Source organism: Taudactylus pleione, unplaced genomic scaffold (genome assembly GCF_031769625.1).
Source record: "Taudactylus pleione unplaced genomic scaffold, aTauple2 ptg000442l, whole genome shotgun sequence".
NCBI classification, from domain to species: domain Eukaryota; kingdom Metazoa; phylum Chordata; class Amphibia; order Anura; family Myobatrachidae; genus Taudactylus; species Taudactylus pleione.
The window spans coordinates 5,617,262-5,638,138 of NW_028284844.1; the positions used below are offsets into that span (position 1 = coordinate 5,617,262).

At 45.6% G+C, this 20,877-nt stretch overlaps 1 protein-coding gene across 1 annotated transcript in view; it reads right to left on the bottom strand.

Annotated features, from left to right (window-relative positions):
- The window catches only part of FGGY (FGGY carbohydrate kinase domain containing), a 260,103-nt gene that overhangs the window by 54,380 nt on the left and 184,846 nt on the right, over positions 1-20,877 (bottom strand). The window contains exons 13-15 of the mRNA XM_088447828.1: positions 15,527-15,601; positions 12,611-12,731; positions 2,777-2,871 (exon numbers count right to left, since the gene is read on the bottom strand). Coding sequence (XP_088303954.1) covers positions 2,777-2,871; positions 12,611-12,731; positions 15,527-15,601 — 291 coding nt within the window. The remainder of the gene's footprint in view (positions 1-2,776; positions 2,872-12,610; positions 12,732-15,526; positions 15,602-20,877) is intronic.

Below are 20,877 nucleotides of genomic sequence, written 5' to 3' on the forward strand. Positions count from 1 at the left end.
GGTGTGGGAGGAAACCGGAGCACCCGGAGGAAACCCACGCAAGCACAGGGAGAATGTACAAACTCCACACAGTTAGGGCCGTAGTGGGAACCGAACCCACGACCTCAGTGCTGTGAGACAGTAATGCTAACCATTACACCAACTGTGCTGCATAGATTCTGGCTGCTGGGTGCTATTCTATGCACCCTGATACCAGATGAGGTTAGCAGAAAAAGGCTCAGAGGGCCAGACCAAATGATCCCGGGGGCCTTATACGGCCCCCGGGCCTGAGGTTCCCCATCCCTGCTTCTGATAACGTTTAAAGCTATATTGCTGACACTGTTACAATACTTTCAATAACATTACAACAGTGCCATCTTTGTACCGTCTATATCATGGTGTTGACATAATGACTGTCGATAGTAAGAACATTGACAATTTGTATTAAGATTACCACCTGTCCGGTTTTACTCCGGACCGTCCGGAGTGCCAAGGTGACCGAATCTTGGACATTAATGTCCGGGATCGTAAATGTAACGTAGCCCTTTTCTTCGCAACTTTGATAGCTGCACTGCGCAATTACCAAGTAAAACTACAAATACCACTAGCCCCCGCTGTCCGAGATGAGACTCAATACGCTCTTGCGACAAGGGCACGGGAAGAGGAGAACTTCTGGAGGACCAACTAGCAGGACCTGTGTAATTTGTAGAGGAGGCGGGAAGTTGTACGTATCTGTATTCATCTCACCCAGTCTGGAAGATCATCACAGCGGCTCAGCCAGAAGATGAGTTCCGGTGAGCGGTGAGTAATTATGGTGGGCTCATAGGCGATGGATGGGGACAAGGGAGACTCCAATACAGCTATCACCCCTGGGGGAGACCCCCATACAGATGTGTCCACATACATCTATCCTCCATGTGCTAACAAGTCGCGTTACACATAATGCATGAGCGCCGTGTGACTCGGTAGCACAGAACGACTTTTTGTGCGACTTTTCCCCTTAAAATGCCTCTTATTCGCTTCTTCTGATTAAAATGCTATGCGGCATGCCTGTATTCTGCGTGCGACTGCGGCTGTATCTGCATGCAAAATGCTCCGTTACAGTGTCAGCGGCTGTGACACTGTAACATAGCGTTTTGCATGCAGATACAGCTGCAGTGCATGGCGCAACTAGAATGGCTGTTTAACACGCAAGGAGGTTAGATGTATGTGGACACGTCTGTATATACTGATAACCTCCAGAGTAAGACCTATATGGTTTATTACCTTTAAAATGAATGATAAAACACTTTACATTAAATGATTATAAGACCATTGCTGTATATTGCATTGAAACAGTTTCAGCCATGTAGAATGATGTTATAGCCACTAAACACGCAATGGCGGATGTGGGCATGTACTTTTCAGTGCACATGATGAGTGCAAATGACCTCTAACTATACCAAGTCTATCCTCCACTTCTTTTGGGAGTAAACACCCCTTACCCACAGACCCTATATACAAACCCCTGTGCCAGTAGCGGCCGCACCCTCTGTCCGGACATCTGAAAATAAAATGGTGGTGACCCTAATGTGTATGTATCCCATACCTGTAACTAAACAGATGTGGTGTTTTTTCAAAACACAGAAGAATATATACAAAAAAAGTAATAATAATGACCTATCTACTCCTGCGATTACAGGGTTATATAGTTGGAGGAGTAGGGTGCACCAGCAGCACAGAGTATAACAGGAAAAGGGTGATGTGTTAGTGAGGACAGGACTGTATGTAACATGGCAGTGACATGATGTGAGGAGGGGAACGGGGGCTGCAGGAAGCCACACACTGAGGACCTGATCCAGACCCGGACCCTAAGAAGCATTCGCTCGTAGCTGGCCGATGTGCGCATTCTGAGTGTACATAGAAGTGCACGTGCGCGAACCAGTGCGAAAGATTGGGAAGTGGTTGCTCGCTGCGCATAGACAGCCCAGCAGAGTGAGTGACAGGAGAAACCGTTTGTGGGTTTGTGGGTGGTAATAGGGGCTGGCCATTATAAACGGGGGAGTGGAGGTGGGAACGCAGGCGTGCCTGAGCATCTTAACGACGTTTCAGAGGCGTGCATAATTAACAGGCAGCGTCATAGTACACGTCACCTGGTTGAATTTCACACTGAAGTGCTCGCAGTGCTTGCGGTAGGGTATAGTCAACCTCAAGCGCTGCGTACCCGATGTACCGATGGTTGCATACACTTCCTGGAGATGATGTGCGCAAGTGGGCGTGTTAAGACAGGCTGGTGGGCGTCTACACACGCAAAGCAATCGCATGCCAAGACATAGTGGGTGCTTATGCCTTGACGTGCGTTCGCCTGCCATGCCATCACTTAGCCGAATTTGCATACGCTGGGTGTTAGCGTCAGCATCTATCGAGCAGCTCTGAATCGAGCAGAGTTCTATAGTTGAAGGAACAGGGTCCACAGCAGCACAGAGTATATAAGAGGATGAGTGATGTAATGAGGAGAGGGCCGCATGTGACAAGAGCAGTGACATGATGTCAGGAGGGGAATGGAAGCAGCAGGAAACCACAGATTAGGAATTAGCAACTAGAACTGACAAGGACCTCCAGCACTGCTCAATTGTGTAAGCAGCTTCCACTCTTCCCTGTACCTCCGCCCCGTCAGCCTTGCCACCAGTCACTGGGATCTACCAACTACTACTAGGACAATATAACCCTGCTCATCCCAATAATTCCATTGCCACTTGTTTCGAGACACATACATGTACAGTAAGTTTTGAATTCAAGGTCCCGGGGATGAACATACCTGAATGGATGTGAAATCACCAGACGCACAAGCTCCGAGGATGGCAGCGCCAACAAGCACGGACTCCACCTCTCTAGATAAGATGACTGGCAGGCCTATACAGAGCAGATACACATCACAGTTATTCTGTAAGAAAAGTATTAATTTATTTAATTTTTTAATAAATTCACTATCACACAGTATTTTATTCATCCTTTAAAAATCAAGTGATGTCACGGTTTCCTAGTGAATGGATAGGCTACATTCTTAGTGATGTCACTAGCTGCTAGTGAATGGATAGGTTACATTCTTAATTCTTAGTGATGTCATCGATTCCTAGTGAATTGATAGGCTGCTTTGTCAGTGATGTCACTGGTTCCTAGTGAACGGACAGGCTGCATTCTCTGTGATGTCACTGGTTCCTAGTGAATGGATAGGCTGTATTCTCAGTGATGTCACTGACTCCTAGTTGATGGATAGGCTGCAATCACAGTGATGTCACTGGTTCCTAGTGCATGGATGAGTTGCATTCTCAGTGATGTCACTGTTTCATAGTGAATGGTTAGACTGCATTCCCAGTGATGTCACTAGCTCCTAGTGATTTCATAGACTATATTCTCAGTACCTGGTGAATGATGTGCTCTATTGCCTCTTATGTCACTGGTTCCCAGTACATTAATAGTCAGTATATGTGGATAAAGGTTCAACCCCCCAAAACAATAATTCTGCCTACTCTGGTTTTCTAGACGATGAGTAAACTGTAATGCCCAATATATCTTAAAATAACTGCTAGTATGTGCTTGTGATTGTGTATATATGAGTACTTTTCTTGTACATACATTACTATACATTTGTATGTGTGTTATTAAAGGAAGGAAAATGGTTACCAGGAGAAATCAGATGGGGAAAGTCACCTACTGCCCTGGTGTGTTTACAGACTTTCTGGTCCTCTTGTACTGCACCACCCTGTACACGCTCCGTGACAATCATACTGACGTTATCTGGTACGCCGTGTCTGAAGTTAATTAAGTGCCCGTAATTTTGGCTTCGGGCTACATTGCTATTAAACACCGATGACAAACATTATTTGCCTTTTGTAAATACCTAGTGAGTCACTGTGCTTCACTTAACTCCACTGACCTATAATGCCAAGGAAATTATTTTCACAGAAGCAGCTCCTGATTAATCACTAAAACAACTTTGTACTGAACTTAAAGGTTTAATGAGCTCTTTAAAAAAATTAGAAGAATGTCTGTTGGCCTGTAACCTAGAAGACTATGACATCATCAACAGGCTGGGAGACGAGGGGCGCGCACAAGTGTGTGACACCAGGTTGTGCAGGTTGTGACCACGCCGTATAAATAACTGGTAACCACAAGCCATATAACGGCTACATACACGTTCCGTGCAGACATTCCGAGTCTCTGCTTTGATGTCCCGAGGCACAAATTAATGAGACAATTAGACTCAGATCACAGCTGCAGAGATCTGTATTAATGATTTATCACTGCCTCTATATTGGGTAGTTCCGAGGACATTAATGGAAACATATTTATTGTATTCAAGGGACATTTGGAAAGTTGAAGATTTACTCTTCATTTTCAAAATTGAGAAACTCAGCCATTAGGCTAATTTTACCAGGGCGAGATTTATTTCCGCTGGACGGAGTTATTTAAATCAAGTATTAGAGTTGTCGAAGTAGAGATGGGCGTGGACCCCCCGTGTTTTGGTTTTGCCAAAACAACCCTCAAGTGTTTTGGTTTGGATTCAGTTTTGGTTTAGGATTTCTTTAAATGATGATGAAAACAGCCAAAATCATGTTACTTGGGGGCCTATTCATCATCGAAGGCCGTATGGCCTCCGATGATGAAGTTTAGAACTCGCTGCGAGGTATACTTTAGTATCCAACTCGCAGCGGGAGGAGCCTGACACCGGAGCAATTCATCATTGCTCCGATGCAGTTGTCCCCGTGGAAAGCACCGCAGCTACAGAAGTAGCTGCGTTACTTACCTGCTCCCCGTCGTCCCGGCAACGCATGCGTGACCTTGGGTCACGCATGCGCACAGCTGCCGGGGAGCTGGTGATTAGGTGGCAGAGGGATCCCTCTTCGCATCCCTGGACTCCTTCTCAGAGGAAGGAGCGGGCATCCGAGAACAAGCGCTGTCTGAAGATGGCGCTTGTTCTCGGCAGCAAACTCTGCTGAATACCGGGGGGGGGGGGGGTGCCCGATAGGACCCCTAATGATGAATGGCCCGGTAACTTAAAGATGCGGAAACTAGTGTTTCCGCATTGTTACCAGGCCATTTATCGTTTGATGAATAGGCCCCTCGGATTTGTGTTTGCGCCTATAGAATTATTAACATCAATGACTTTAATTTCCAGCCAATTCTGACCACCTCACAGCACCTGAAATCACGAGAGAGGGCCGTAAACGCAATCCAAAACACACGAGATCCCGGTTTTTAGTCCAAGTTCAAGAATGCGAGAACCCCAAAGTGATTCCGAACTGGGATTCGGTTAGACTCGGGAACCCCTAAGTTCGAGTGCGTTCGGTTTTCCCAAACACCGAAGCGCTCATCTCTACATAGAAAGAAGGCACATTTAGTGCCTGATCCAGACATGGATGCAGTGCCGATATCTGCACAATTGAGCAATGCTTTTCTACTGCGCATGTGCGAAAAGTCTAGAAATACCTTACTGCCCACGCGTGCACCCAAGTGTCCTAGTGTCGCTAACACTTGAGAAGGGGTTTGCGATCCCTGGGCAGATCAGGGTTGAGACTGGGAGGTGACCTAAAGTGATCGCAAAAAGGGTCTGTTTCATGGGCGTATGGGAGTGTCATAGGTGTGTCTGAGTTCCCAAACTCAAATCCACTGCTTCAGAGGCCATGTTTAGTTGGATCAGAGGGAATTAGCTAGAGAAGACAGATGGTGCGACCGATGTTGCGTCGATGTTGGTGTGCTTACATGTACTCACCAACAATCTTTGAAATAGGCCCTTAGGGAGGATAGGCCTATGTTGCCTGTATGCGGACAGCCCGTAGGAAAAGAGCAGCTGGAAACATCATCCCAACATGTCATTAGTCATGGGAGTGGCCTCGTGGAATGGCCCTTCTCAGCATGACAGTTGAATGCTGGGAGGCGGAGCTTAGATTCCAGGCCTTAGGGGGGGAGGGGGGTCAGGCCCATCAGAAGTAGGGATGGTTACAATCTATGGCAAATTATAAAGTGGCCATCGATGGTAATCAACTATGCAATGGATGACCATCGATGGCTTCACCAAACGATGGTCATCCTTATTCTATTACTGACTGAACAAGGGGGCGTGGCTTCATGGGTGTCAGGGGCGGAGCTATGATCAGTGTCCCTTCACCTTGAAAAAAAAGAAACTATTTGGTTATGATCTTCCATCGATAGACCATCTGGTTCTCCCCCATCAATGGAAAAAACATTCAACATCGGTCATAAACCATCGATGATTACGAATCATCGATGGGCGATGGCCATCCCTAATCAGAAGTACAAGATGGCCAGTTCGACCCTGCCCGCTTCTAGTACCAGCGACACTGAAGGGCCAATAGTTAGTGACACTGTCCCGATATCTGATCCGTGGGACTGTCACATCTAAATCTGGACAGTACAGAGGCACGCACATCAAGACCTACTTGTACTGTAGTTCAGCTCCAGCATTGGACAGGGATATGTCGTTCAAGCAGGAACTTTATATAGTTTGTTTTTTAGCCAGACCGAAACAGAGATAGAGACAGAAGATAAAATATTTTCCCTAGTATAAATTGTGACATTTCTATGGAAACCGGCTCACTATGTAATAAATTGTAATCTAAACCAGATAGAAACATTTGCAGATGATAAACTCTGACATCTTTTCAGAGGCCAAGAAAAAAAAAACAACTTAAACAAGGGAATCCCCACACTAGAGACAGCTACATATTTGCACTGGTTACTCATTGGGGCTTGTCCAGTTAGACCATAATAGCAGAATGTTTTATCTCGTACGTATCCTAGCAACCAAAATACTTTCCACATCATCGTTCAAATTCCACTGGATGGTGCAAAGAAGATTCCAGCAGATGCTGCAAAGTCTGATATGTGCAGAGGTCATAACACAGATGAGGGACTGATAAAGGTTTATTAATAAACACACAGTAATAATAGCTTGTATTATTATTGTGTTATTATTACTTTAGGGCTGTCTTATGCTGATAATTTATCAATACATTCTGCACCTAAGTGCAGGCTCATCATTTCATATTTAGGCTAAAGAGAGATAATAATGAGGGCTGGGTATGGGATGCTGGAGCCGGTATCCTGATAGGGTTAGAATAATGACACCTGTCTGTAGGTATCCTAACCCATCTCCTACCCCTAATCCTCCCCCCCCAATGCCTAAACCTAACCCCCTCCCCTAGTGCCTAACCCTAACCTTTCCCCTCAGGGGCGTATCTATAATGGGTCCCGGGTCCGCACCGCACACCCTGCTCCCATATTATTTAAAACTTACCTCTCCGAGGTCCCACGCCGTTTGTCAGCGCTGTACAAAAGCCGTGAAACTGCCCGCCGCGGCCATTTTTGTGGCGTTTTGCACATGCGCAGTAGACTCCGGGCACACTCTAGTGCCCAGAGTCTACTAATACTCCAGTGGCCGGCCAGCCGAATGTAAACGGGCCCCCTCCTCTCTAAAGACGCCCTTGCTCCCCCTAGTGCCTAACCGCTAACCCTCCCCCTAACCCCGCTACTTACCTTTGGGATTCCGGCACCGGTATTCTAAGCACCGGAATCCCCTTTGCCGGGATACTGACCGTATCCCAATAATAAAAATAATTTTAATTTGTATAAGACTCTTTCTCCAATAGGACTCAAGGCGCTTAACAGGTAGAAATAACATGATACAGAGGTGTACAGTTACAAAACAGTACAGAAATTAAGAACATAATATAACATAAAGAACATTTTGGGTCTTATGTAATAGGTTGCGAGCTGCAGCCGCTGCGGGAACTCTTGAAAGTCTTCGCCTATTTTTAAAGCGGCAATCATTTTAAAGGCAAAACCAGGAGTTCCCGCAGCGACTGAAGCTGGCAACCTATTTACATAAGCCCCCATTGGTTCATCAGCTGTAGGATTATTCACTCTACTCATGAAGGATCCAGGTGAGGCAGCCATTCCAGGCATAGGATCACACTGGGAGAGATGAACTTTTTTTTAAAAAACGCTTGCGGAGAAAGCAATTTTTTGGATGGAAACAATATGCGTGAGATTGCAGCCTATAACTTCTCTAGAAACCAGTTTAGGTTTTGTAGCAGTTTGTAGTATTTTCTTTAAGTTCTATGGTAGCAGAAAAAAACAACTGTACTAGGGACCTAATTTTTATTCAATGTCTCTTACAGACGTTGGACATTTGATTAGGCTGCATTTCAGAGAGGGCATCTGACCAGATCACAAAGCTCTACTAGCGAAAGGAACCTCGCCCACGAGACGTGGAGCGTGTACAGCGGCCAAAAAGATATTTCAGTATGTTACACTCAAAATTACACATTGCTGTATTGGCGAAGAAATATAGTTAAGAAAAAACCCAAGATGGTCTATTTGTTACGTATTTATAGGAATACAATATTGGTTTTTGCAAGCACTCACGGCTATAAGGATGTACGCCAGAGGTACTCATGCAAGTGTGATTGCAGAATGTATATTTGGGGTCCCCTGGCTGTTAGGAATAGATTATTCTGTAAGTCACATATATTTGGGTCATTATTATTATTATCCTTTATTTTTATGGCGCCACAAGTGTTCCGCGGTGCCTTCCCAGTGACTAACAGTACAATACAATGCACGACAAGAACATGGTATATAGCTGCATTAGTGATTAAACAGGGGTGACACAGATGGGGTAGACAGGGAGGAAGGAGCATGGAGCAGCGGGTTAGGATGAGAGATGGATGGCCTTGATGAAGTAGTGGGTCTTAAGAGCCCATTTGAAGATTTGCAGAGAGGTGGAGAGTCTGATAGGGAGAGGGAGAGAGTTCCAGAGGTAGGGAGCAGCACAGGCAAAACCTTGAAGACAGGAGTCTTTCGTCACTGATATAATGCTGCGGATATGGGGATAACGATTAGCGTCCGCTACTCTTGCTGAACACTTTCCTTATGGGCCCATATCAGTAGAGATCGGGCATTTGGGCACCTTGGAAAATATACCCAGCTCTCTTCTCGTTCCCTGGATAGTCTGGGCACCAGTAGGAATTACTGAGCTGGGTCCAGCTCTATCGAGTTTGGCCATCTCTGGAGACTCACAAGTCATGTCTCAGGGAAGATAGTTATCTATTATTTAAGACAACATACATTTTAAATGACCTTTTACACAGATTTTAACGTTTAAATACATTCTCTGCATTAATGTACCATCGGCAACCATATTACAGTACTGAAGCCTGAAGATAAAATGTGAGTGGAGGATAAAAAAGGACACAGCTACGTTACTGGAGAAATATTCAGCGTAACGTCTACTATGTGGGTTTTATTTGTACACACTGTTTAAGTGGTTGAAGTGAATCTTTCTCCTAAAGTCAATTGAGGCAGTCATTTTTAGAGTTCAAACAATTGTCACCGGGAACTGTTGCATTAACTCCTGATAATAAATTAAGGACCCCATACACCTGCCGGCTGTTTCACTGATTTGCCGGTCGGAAATACTGACCAGCGGCCATCGCCGGCTCGTCGGTGGAATCGGTGAAATTATTCATGTTAAAAATCCTTAATTTGCAGAACCCAATGATATTTGGGTCGGGATCGGCAAATCAGGGAAATCTAACATGCAATCCAGTCTATAGCACAGAGTAGCTGACTGGGGGTCACAGAGAACGAGATCAGCTGATTGGGGTCACAGAAAAGGAGATCAGCTGATTGGGGTCACAGAAAAGGAGATCAGCTGATTGGGGTCACAGAGGAGCTCACGGATCAACCGTGCAGGTAAGAGTTAGCTTAGCGGGGGAGAGGGAGGAATAGTGGGAAGGGCAGGGGGGGAGGATAGCGGTCAGCGCATGCACCGTCACACTCTCAGAGTATTTTTTGAGAAGTGCGGGAGAGAGATTCGCAGGGACGGTGCTTTCTTGCGAGCTCTGTTCCTGCATGTGATATTTGATACACCCTTGTGATGTATTCAAATATCGCACTGCGATTTTGGGCATATTTATCACAGCCTATCCATACATATTTATTATATTATGCCCCCAAGGCTGGATACATATCCCCCATACAGGAGTGTATGTATCATGGGTGCAGGGGGGCCCACACCGCACACCCATATTATACTTACCACTCCGGAGTCCCACGTCGGCGTCGGTATCAACGATGTAAAACCACCTGGAAAATGGACTTGGCTGCCATTTTCCTGGCGTTTTGCACATGCACAGTATGGAAAACACAGGGAAAATGGCTGCCGCGCCATTTTCCCGGTGACCAGCGCATATGCTGTAGACTCTGGGCACAGACTAGTTCCCAGAGTCTACCGCTGCGGCGCTGCACTTAGTGTACTGCTGGCCTCCATTTAAGAGGAGGGGGCCCCGGACGGAGACTGCACATGAGCCCCCTTCTCTCTTGAAACGCCCCTGCATAATGACTTAGAAAAACCTGAATTTTTAACCCTGTAATGCCGATAGTATCATACTTCCTACAGGAGTTTCTGAGACCACCACAGCTTCGACATGATCAATACTTTCCTGATAAACCTCTTGTATACAACCTGATACATGTCTTCTACCCCCTGGTGGTGTATCCATGCTCTGCAGCCAATATAGAGATTTCAAATATGATATTCAAAATGAGCACATTCAAATTACAGACGTGTTTTTTGGCAGGGAAATCTTTGCTAATTTTGAATAAGTTACAGTAAGAATATAATTTATATTGTTTCAATAGGATTATCTACTCAACTGAAACAACCAATAATTAACAATTTGTAAAAAAAAATTTTTATAGTTAAATCATGTTGAAATTGTGGACCTCATTCAGAGCCGCTCGCAAAATGCGAGCGCTCGCTCTGAATGAGGGCGGCCACATCTAAAAAATGATCCAGCCTCCTGGCCACTCGCTAGGCTGTGGGTTACCACCCACAACCTTAACGAGCGACCAGGAGGATGGTCGCGATGGTCAAGACCATCGCGACCATTGGGGCTTGCAACGAGACCCTTGAGGTAGGGTCTCGGCTGCCGCAAGCCCCAGGGAGCTTTCGGCTCTAATAGAGCTGGAAGCTCTCCCACTGACATCACTGGTGATGTCAGTGGGGCTGCCCACAAATGGCAAGTGTTCGCTTAGGAATGCCTCAGTTTGTGAAGCCACCCCCCTCCACGCCAACAAAATGGGGCGAGCTGTCGATCAACATCGACAGCTGCCCCTTTTGTAGTGAGCCCCGGAGCGAGAGAATTTCTCTCTCGCTCCGGGGCTTGCGCACGCGCAGTGCGGCCGCTGCTCGAGCGCACAGCCAAACATCGACCCGCTTGTGAGCGGGTCTGAATGAGGTCCTGTGTGTATTTATATGATACAGCAGGTACAGTATTTACGGTTAATTATCTGTGAATCCCACAAATATCATGCAATGAGCAAATTTAGATTGAAATTTAAAGTGAAAATTAAGATATTCATATGTAAAAGGTCAAACTCTATCTAGGGTTGATGTGAGAAAGGACGGCATTGATCATTTATCAACACAACGGCCATGCAAACATTGCACCTGCAATCACTTCTCACAAATATGATACAAACAACATACATGCAAATTTTGTTTTTTTTCTTACATTTACATTTTACTTTTTTGTTTTCAAAAGGTTCAATAAACACATACATTTTCAAAAGCTTTGAATTTTCTGGCTGTTGTCTGATGTGTCAGCCTTTAAAGGGTTAATGGTTTAGAGCTTACTTAAGACAACCCTCCCACTAAATGAAATCTTGGTTGTTCCTAACTACAGTAGATGCTAGAGATGGCTATCGGTGTGGTGTCCATTGATGGGTCCATCGATGATTACTATCAATATCAGAAAAACCCCACCCATGGTGAACAGTCGATGGTTTGCACCCCTTGATGGCCACCGCTGCTGGGGGCACGCCGGCCCGTGGACCAATCAAAAACGGAGGTGGGGCTTAGCGGGCACCGTGGCGGGGCAAAGCTCCATCACGTCAAAAAAAGAGAAAAATACAACCATCGGCTCCCACTCGTCCTTTCGATGGCGGAGAACCACTGGCTCTCTACTATCGTTGGCCAAACTATCGACTATTGGCAGCTAATCATCAATGATTTCTTACTATCGATGGTCATAGTTACTAGGTGTATTCCTGGGCATATCCTGCAGCCAGCAATGTCCAGATCTGCTCCACCTTTGAGAAGGTGCTAAATATTGTATGCAAAGGCCACATCTCCATGTAATTCCCTGTATACACGGGTGCATACTATCCAAAATAGATGCATGATGTCACAGAGCATGGACATGGGAATTTAGGCAAAAAGGTGATAGTTTAGTTTTGCAAGTGATCCTTATTTTCTCTAATGTAAACAGGAACTCGCTGGGACTTTTTAAGTAAACATTATAAAAAAAAAGTAATTCCTCCAATAATGTAAATAGTCAGAGATAATAATAGTGAATTCAGATAAGGGCGGTGATCTTTATGAAAGTGCTCAGTCAGTGGCCTTATTATGGTCCCAGAATTCCTCTGTGATTTATAATACCTTTCTCATTTGCCGTAGGAGGTACATTATCCCATCCAGGGCCCTGCCACTTTAGCAGTAATATTGATCCCCACAGAGAAGAGCTAATAAACTCGGTATCTTCCATTTCTCCGTCCTGCGTCTTACCTGTGATGTCAGCGTGCATTTGCACAAAGAGGGGGTTCTTACTCAGCCCCCCACACAGAAACAAACTGCTGATATCATGCCCTGAGAGCTTCATTGTTTCCAAAATGTGTCTCGTTCCCAACTATAAAAGCAAAGAGAAAGAGGACGATGAGAGAATATCAGGGCAGCGGTTCAGGGCAGATCGGTTTCAGGACTTGTAAGTATCTTTATTTTTGTTTATTTATTTGGAATATACGCATGAAAACCGCAGAAAGTGGGAAAGCGCTCACAGGCAAACACGTGTCAGGTCTGTGATCTTATAGTGACTATGGAAACTCTTTTCCCTGTAATTCACTGTTCTAGCTGGAGAAATGTTCTGTTGCCAGATTTTTTTCTGGCGGGCGCCTGTCCATTTTTACGGGGCTTATTTAAAAAAGAGGAGCGAGAACCTGCATACAGCAGAGGCAGAAATTTACATGGGGCATAATTAATAATCCCAAATAAGCCCCACAAAAATAATCCAGCGACTAAATGACCTCACTGAGGTATGAGGCACGCTGTGCTAAATGGCTCACGTGGTCACTATTTCACAGTAAAAAAATGTTGCTTTTGCCCCCTAAAATGCTTGCACCTACTGTATGTAAGAGGCAGTGGCGTAAATTCATCCCAGATGCCCGGAGCCAAGTTATAATTTGATGCCCCTCATCACAGCCACTGACACTGTAATGTAGCAATTTGCATGCAGACAGGCTATAGATAGACAAAGGCAGCAGCTGATGGTCTCCATTAGTGTATGGTGGCTTCTCAGGTGCCGGGAAGGGGTGCCATGTATTGGGCGGCTGTGACAGTACACTCTGGGTACATAGTTACAGCCCTGAGTGGGGTAAATATGTTGTGGACAAGAGGAGGTGCCCCTCCAGAGGTGGAGCCCGGCGGCAGGCGGCTCCATTGTCTCCCATAGTTCTGCCCCTGGTAAGAGGCACGTACACCTTAATAACACGGTGCAATGTACTCTAAACCATTGCAGCCAATCAGATATATGCATACAATCCTATCGCAGGTGCAATTTCTCTGTCCCAGTACGTCCCTTACATTTCTGCTGCCGCGGTTCTAAAATTTACAACATCGCCGCTGTCTCCAATTTAGAATCAAGCCATGTGCCTGCAAGCTTCAATGATATAATCCCAGCCCTGACTATAGTGCAAGTAAGACTAATATTGTGGTCAAAGGGCCTGATTCACTACGGATCACAGATGCGTACGAAATCTCACTGCGATAGTATGCTAATCATTTGCGATCGCCATTGCAGCACTACATAAGGACGCCCACTTTACCTTACACACATCCGTAATGTTAGAAAGACTGCGAAACCATCGGTAAAATCGAGTACCATTGCAGCCTCACGCACACTCGCACAAGCTCTGACCTTAAGGCGGGTATCCACTAGGCGATATTGACAGGCGATTGTACGATAACGACGTTGTTATCGTGCAATCGCCCGCAAATCGGGCATGTAAATGACAAAAACGAACAGCGATACGCGTGCCCGTTGGTCGTTTTTGCCACCTATCATCGCCCGTACATGCTGGTCAACCTGACGATCCAGTCAGGTTCAGCATGTACAGGGAGCAATAGAGAGCACCTACTGTTCTCTTCTTGCTGCCGCCGGAAAGGAAACAAACAGTCACAGGCTGATGACGCTAGACACTCACAACATGTGAGTGTCCAGCGTCATCAGGCTGTGACTGCTTCCCTTCCCGTGCTGTGTGTTGCAGAGTGGTCCGTGTCTTGATCTGCCTAGACTGAACGAGTGAACGTTCAGTCTAGGCACATCACTAGATATACAAACGAGAGCACGATTGCAATGTCGTAATCGTGCTCTCGTTTGTATATCTAGTAGTGGATACCCGCCTTTACTCAGAAATTGCTAACTTTATCGCATGCTATGAGGCCTCAGGCTGCGTAGGGCTTCGCAGTGGATAATTTATGCACACCCCTGCAACGGCGTTCAAATGCCCTGGCGTGCCTGCGTTTCGCCAACCACTACCCCGTCACCACCCCCAAACGGTACTTCATGTCAATCGCTCTGCGATGAGTCTGCGCAGCCGCTGCGATCGCAGTCCCGATCTCAATAGCTAGTTCGCTCACTGCGATGCATACGAATGCGCAGTAGGCAACAATCGCCCGATTGCGTGCGTATTAGCAGTTGCGTTCCTTGCTGAATCAGGCCCAAAATGCTCATGTTGAAATAACACAGAAGGAGATATATCCTAAGTAACGGAGAACAGGACAAGTGCAAAATTTGCCCACAGCGGCCAATTAGCTCCTAGCTAGTATTTATCAAGTACATTCTATAAAATGATAGGGAGAAGCTGATTGGTTGCCATGGGCAACTGTGCAACTGGTCCATTTCTCCACTCTAGAAGGTTTGATACATCTCCACCATAGTCTGTGTTAATAGGCGCACGGCTGGGAAGACTGTAAACCAGCTGACTCCAAAATGTTTTACCATATGACGCCTTCAGCAGCAATATCATCCCGTGTGTAAGGATCAATATTTCCAATCATAGGATTTCCCCTGACACACTGGAGATCCAGTGTTAATAATACTCGCGTTATTAATATTCAATTTTCGTTACTAGCCGGGACACAGGCACCCAGTAAAGGTCATCTGGGTGCGGTATCATTAGCTGAAATAAATCTCGCTAGAATAGTTTTCTGTATATTATTCTTCATCCAGGTATGTAAACGAGCAGGAGTAAGTATTTCAGCAGGGTGTTCTATGTTCTTGTACATACTTTTATGACCTAGTAATATAAGGTTCTAACGTTACATTTGCTATTATGAATCCTGAATGAGATCAATGATCCGTTGCATTACTTTAGTAGGACCGTACAATTATGAGTAATACCTCACATGAACAATTTATCGTCTCACCGCAATGCTTTGTACCGTGGCCAAATACAACAGAGCCAGATCATCCAGACCCCGCGACAGCGTTAATCCGACCACCTGGAAACAAAATAAGAACTCAGGTAGTCACAGATCATAGTGGGCCCGTGATATTAAGTATCTGTAGAGTGTTATTCTCTCTCTGCAGCACTCATCCACAATCAGCGGCGTTTGTGTTTTATATATTGGTAGGGGGGTAACACTTCTAGCTGCCCGGCTTCGGTAATTTCCTGCCGCATTGGCGGCACTGACGCAGGGTCACACATGTACAGAGCAGGAGTCTTTCAGTAGAAATTAGTGACCTCAGAGCTGTATTTTCATGATCAGTAACTCAGCCCACAATATGTACAGATGGGTCCTCATACATCTAGCCTCATTACGCGTTAAACAGCCCTTCTAGTCACCCCATGCCGTGGAGTGACTCGGTAGCGCCGCCGCCTGGCGTCTTTTTTGTGACTTTTTACCTTCAAATGAGTCTTATTTGCACAACTATGCAAATAGATATCATTTTACTCAGCAGAAGCTGCTTGTGCTATGCGGCATGCCTATGTTCTGTGTGTGACTGTGTGTGTTGTGTGTGTGACTGTGGCTGTATCTGCATGCGGAATACTATGTTACAGTGTTACAGCCACTTACACTGTAACGTAGTGTTTAGAATGCAGATACAGCCGCAGTCACACACAGAACATAGACATGCCGCATATCATTTTACTCAGCAGAAGCTGCTTGTGCTATGCGGCATGCCTATGTTCTGTGTGTGACTGTGTGTGTTCTGTGTGTGACTGTGGGTGTATCTGCATGCAAAATACTACGTTACAGTGTTACAGCCGCTGACACTGTAACGTAGTGTTTAGAATGCAGATACAGCCGCAGTCACACACAGAACATAGGCATGCCGCATATCATTTTAATCAGCAGAAGCTGCTTGTGCTATGCGGCATGCCTATGTTCTGTGTGTGACTGTGTGTGTTCTGTGTGTGACTGTGGGTGTATCTGCATGCGAAATACTACGCTACAGTGTTACAGCCGCTGACACTGTAACGTAGTGTTTAGAATGCAGATACAGCCGCAGTCACACACAGAATATAGACATGCCGCATAGCATTTTAATCAGCAGAAGCTGCTTGTGCTATCTATATGCATCGCTGTGCAAATAAGACACATTTGAAGGTAAAAAGTCCAGCAAAAAGACGCTTGACGCTACCAAGTCACACGGAGCTCCACCGTTACATGTGGCGCGACTTGTAGCGCATGGAGGATAGATGTATATGGAAACATATGTATGTGAGCTGGTGTATGATGCATCTTATATAGAATATCTTATATATACTGTATAATTTGCTTAGTTCCTTTGTCCGAAACGCACTTTGAATTTGAATATCTCAAACACTAATTAAGATATTAATGTGATTCTTTTGAGATGGATTTCAATCAGCAATAAATGACAGAATTTGGAATAAAACTGTATAAAATTTGATGAAAAAAAAAAAAAAAATCGACAAAAAAACATAATAAATGCTTTGGTATATAGCTGACCTGAAATGTCAAGAAAACTATCAGAACACAGAGCCGGAACTGTGACCCGGGGGAAGCGGGAAAGGGGTGATCGCCGACGGCTACTATTCTCACGCACTACTGGTCGTCTGTGCTCTCACATGCCGCTGATTGGTGGGAGGCTGGGAGACGGTGAGGCGGAGTAACAGTGCATTATCATTTGTATCTGTAGGGTCTCAGCTTGCAATGCCCCCTGGAAACGGTCCAATTTGCTTCAGAGTCCATGGCCAAATATATCATCGCACTTACAAATTTTACGAACTGTTACAATAAAAAAAAATCCCCCAAAACCATAAAAGGGCGTGGCTTAGCCGACTAGGTTTCACACACAGCTTTTATTACCCAATTCTGTCATATTAACATATGATGTAGCCGTTATCTAGTGAATCATTTTCCATACGAATGTTCGGGGTTCAAATTGGCAAAATGTTTGCCACGGGCATACTAGTATATGTTATAATATTGTATAGAACATGTGTAAGGAATCATACATGCAATTTATTTGATATGTTCCCACATAGACTGTGACACCTCTTTCCTCCATTGAACAGTAAATACCGAAGTGCTACAGTACACAGATCTGTAATGCTTGTGTCTGTACATGCATTCAGGTTCCTCTCAGACAGATTCAGTAAGATGTGGTACATACCGAGGAGCGGAACGGTGTATCACAGGACCCGATAGCCATAATTGGGCCCATCGATACCACTACATTTTCTCAAGAGCAAGGGCCAGGTCTGAGCATCCACCAATCCTTATAAGAGGACTCTGCTCCTAGGGGGAGTTACTCACCAGGCTCCCATTATGGTCCCACCCCTGCAGTTCTGTCACTGTACATACCCTAAGACTATATACACCTGGGGGCTTTGACCTTGGGCCATGCAGTATTTCACTGCATTTACCGGATGCTGATCATACTTTAAGCTCACTATAAAATATCCAAACTTCAGACAGGCCTGGAGCTGGCTTATCCCAGATTTGATGCATCCAGCATTTGGACAGTCTCCCTTTGCCTGTGTGTAGTTAGCTGAATTATTTATATTACCAAGAGCACTACCCTACAGGTTTAAACATGCTGTCTGCTAATGGCCTCACCAGACACCAGCTGGCTGCCTCAGACATAGCCAGGAGGAGTTCAGTGTCCCAGGCCGTCGCTCAGCTTATTATTGTCTTTTAGTGGGAATATCATAGATAATTGTGTGTTCTGACATTAAATTCACTTAATCCACTGTACTAAGTAAACATGTAGAAGTCTAGTTTTTACATTTGGATACACAAAAAAGGTTTCCGATTTTGGGAGGACTGCCTGGAGAGATGGGAAAGTCTTGTGCAGGGTGACGACGATGAAGCTTATCATGCAGGGGAAGGACAAGGAAAGGTACCTCAGTCAGGCAGCTATTATCCTCTTATATTGTGTATTGATGCAATACGGTAGAGGTGAAGATCCTAACAGAATGCTCGTGGCTGACAGTATACAAGATGGTGGGGACACGTGAGATACATCCAAGAGTACCAAAGTCCCTAAAACGGCGATATAGTCATGAGTATGATAGGCGTCGAAATACCGACACCTATCATAATCTTAACGCCGAGGACGCCATCCCGAACGAAGGTAAGTCCGGGGCGCCCTTAGCGTTAGCCGTGGGTTAGGTTTGGGGGGGGGGGGAGATTAGGACTAGGCACCCCTAGAGGGGGGGAAGGTTAGGGTTAGGCACAAGGGAGAGGTTAGGATTAGGGAGCGGTAAGGGGGGTTAGGGTTAGGAACCCCTGGAGGTGGGTTAGGGTTAGGCACCAGTAAGGGAGGGTTAGGGGGGGGGGGTGACAGGGGAGGTTAGGGTACTTACCTGCCCCTGTCGGGATCTTGATCCTGTCAGGCATCCGCTGTTGGGATTTGAACCGGCGGCTGTTTCAATCCCATTCCCTAAAAGGGTTCTGGTTACGTCATTAACTTAATCATTCAACCGATCACTGTAGCAGGAGTCGTCCCTACATGACTGGAATAGAGCGAGTGTGTCCTACATCACAATGTCGGGAAAAGAGAAGAGGCTGCGACTACACACCAACAAGTCTGACACCGGTAGTGGGGAAATTAATGGAAATACTGCTGATGAATGCACCACAGAATATCTCATTTCCAGCAATACAAGGTCCCGAGCAGCATTGGGTTTATTGGGGAGAGATACTTTCAAACAAATCTGATTTTTTTTTTTTAATTAGGTGACTTTTTAATTTGTTGACTAATCAGTTAAGATGGAGACATATATGTACCTTATCCAGGTCTTGCAGTTTTTTAGGAATAAAAAGGGTAAATTAGTTGGGCTGCATTCTTCCTATCTGCTGTCAAATTCTACAACTTGGGGGAAATGCAGTAAGCATCTGTCAGGCTAATCTCAGGTTTTCACCAAGAAGAAAGGTTTATACACTATGTAGGCAAAAGTGATTGGCCACCCCCACGCATACCATCCATACCACTGCACATGAGGTCCAAATGGCCACTAATGTGGTGGCTTTGACAAGAACACTACGTAGGGAGGCCCATGCACTTGCAGTTCTATGGAAACAACAAATGTTTTTATCAGGAGGACAATACCACCTGTCATGTATCCAGGGCGACGCTGGACTGGTATACAGAAAAGTCGGTAACCTGGATGGACTGGCCAGCTCAGAGTCCAGATCTTAACGCCATGGAGAACCTTTGGGACGAATTGGAACGACAGGTGCATTCTAGGCCAACTCGATCTTCTTCAGAGTCACAGTACTTAAGGCAGAATGGCAGAACATACCACCTACTGTTGTCCAGGAACTTGTAGATAGTTTGCTAAGAAGGGTGTCTGCAGTAATCATTGCACGTGGTAGACCTACAAAGTACTGATGTCAATAAAATCTTGTTGATCTATTCGCTGTCAGTGTCCAATCACTTTTGTCTACATAGTGTAATATATGTAATGAATTAAAAAAAGGAGAGTTATGGTAGAACTTACCCTTGTTAACTCTTTTTCTTCGAAGTCCATAGGGTCCACAGGGAGACAATGGGGTGTAGGTGGGACTTGGGAGAACCAGACACCAACAGCAGAGCTTTTCAATCCCAGGATGCTCCATTCCTTCTCCCTATACCCCACCCACAGCCTGAAGGCAACTCAGTTTTGTTAACAAGCCAAGGCAGGAGCAGGATAGCAGAGAAGGAAGACTGGTACACAGAAGAATCACACTCTCACACAGAGAAGGAAACAAGTGACCAAGAGAAGAAACCCATAGTGGCCAGGTGTGTCAGGGCGGGTGCCCTGTGAACCCTATGGACTTCGAAGAAAGAGAGTTAACAAAGGTAAGTTTTACCATAACTCTTCTTTTCTTTCTTCAGGGTCCATAGGGCTCCACAGGAAGATAATGGTGATGTCCCAAAGTAGTAGTTCAAGGGCGGGGACACTCCTGAGCTGAGAGGAGAACTCTGCGCCCGAAGGAAGCATCCTGAGAGGCAAATTTATCAAAAGCATAGAACCTAAGAAAGGTGTGGACAGAAGACAACATAGCCGTTCTTGCATAGTTGTTCAGCAGAGGCGCCATGACGGGCTGCCCACGAGGGACCCACAGGGCGAGTAGAATGAGCAGATACTGTAGCTGGCGCAGGAAGGCCAGTCTGTGTGTAACCCTGTGAGATAGTCATGCGAATCCGTCTGTTTGTTAGCTGGCCATCCCTTCTTATGGAATCCATATAAAATGAAGAGGGAGTACGATTTCCTGATGGAACTAGTGCATTCCACTTAAATCTTTAGAGCACGGACCAC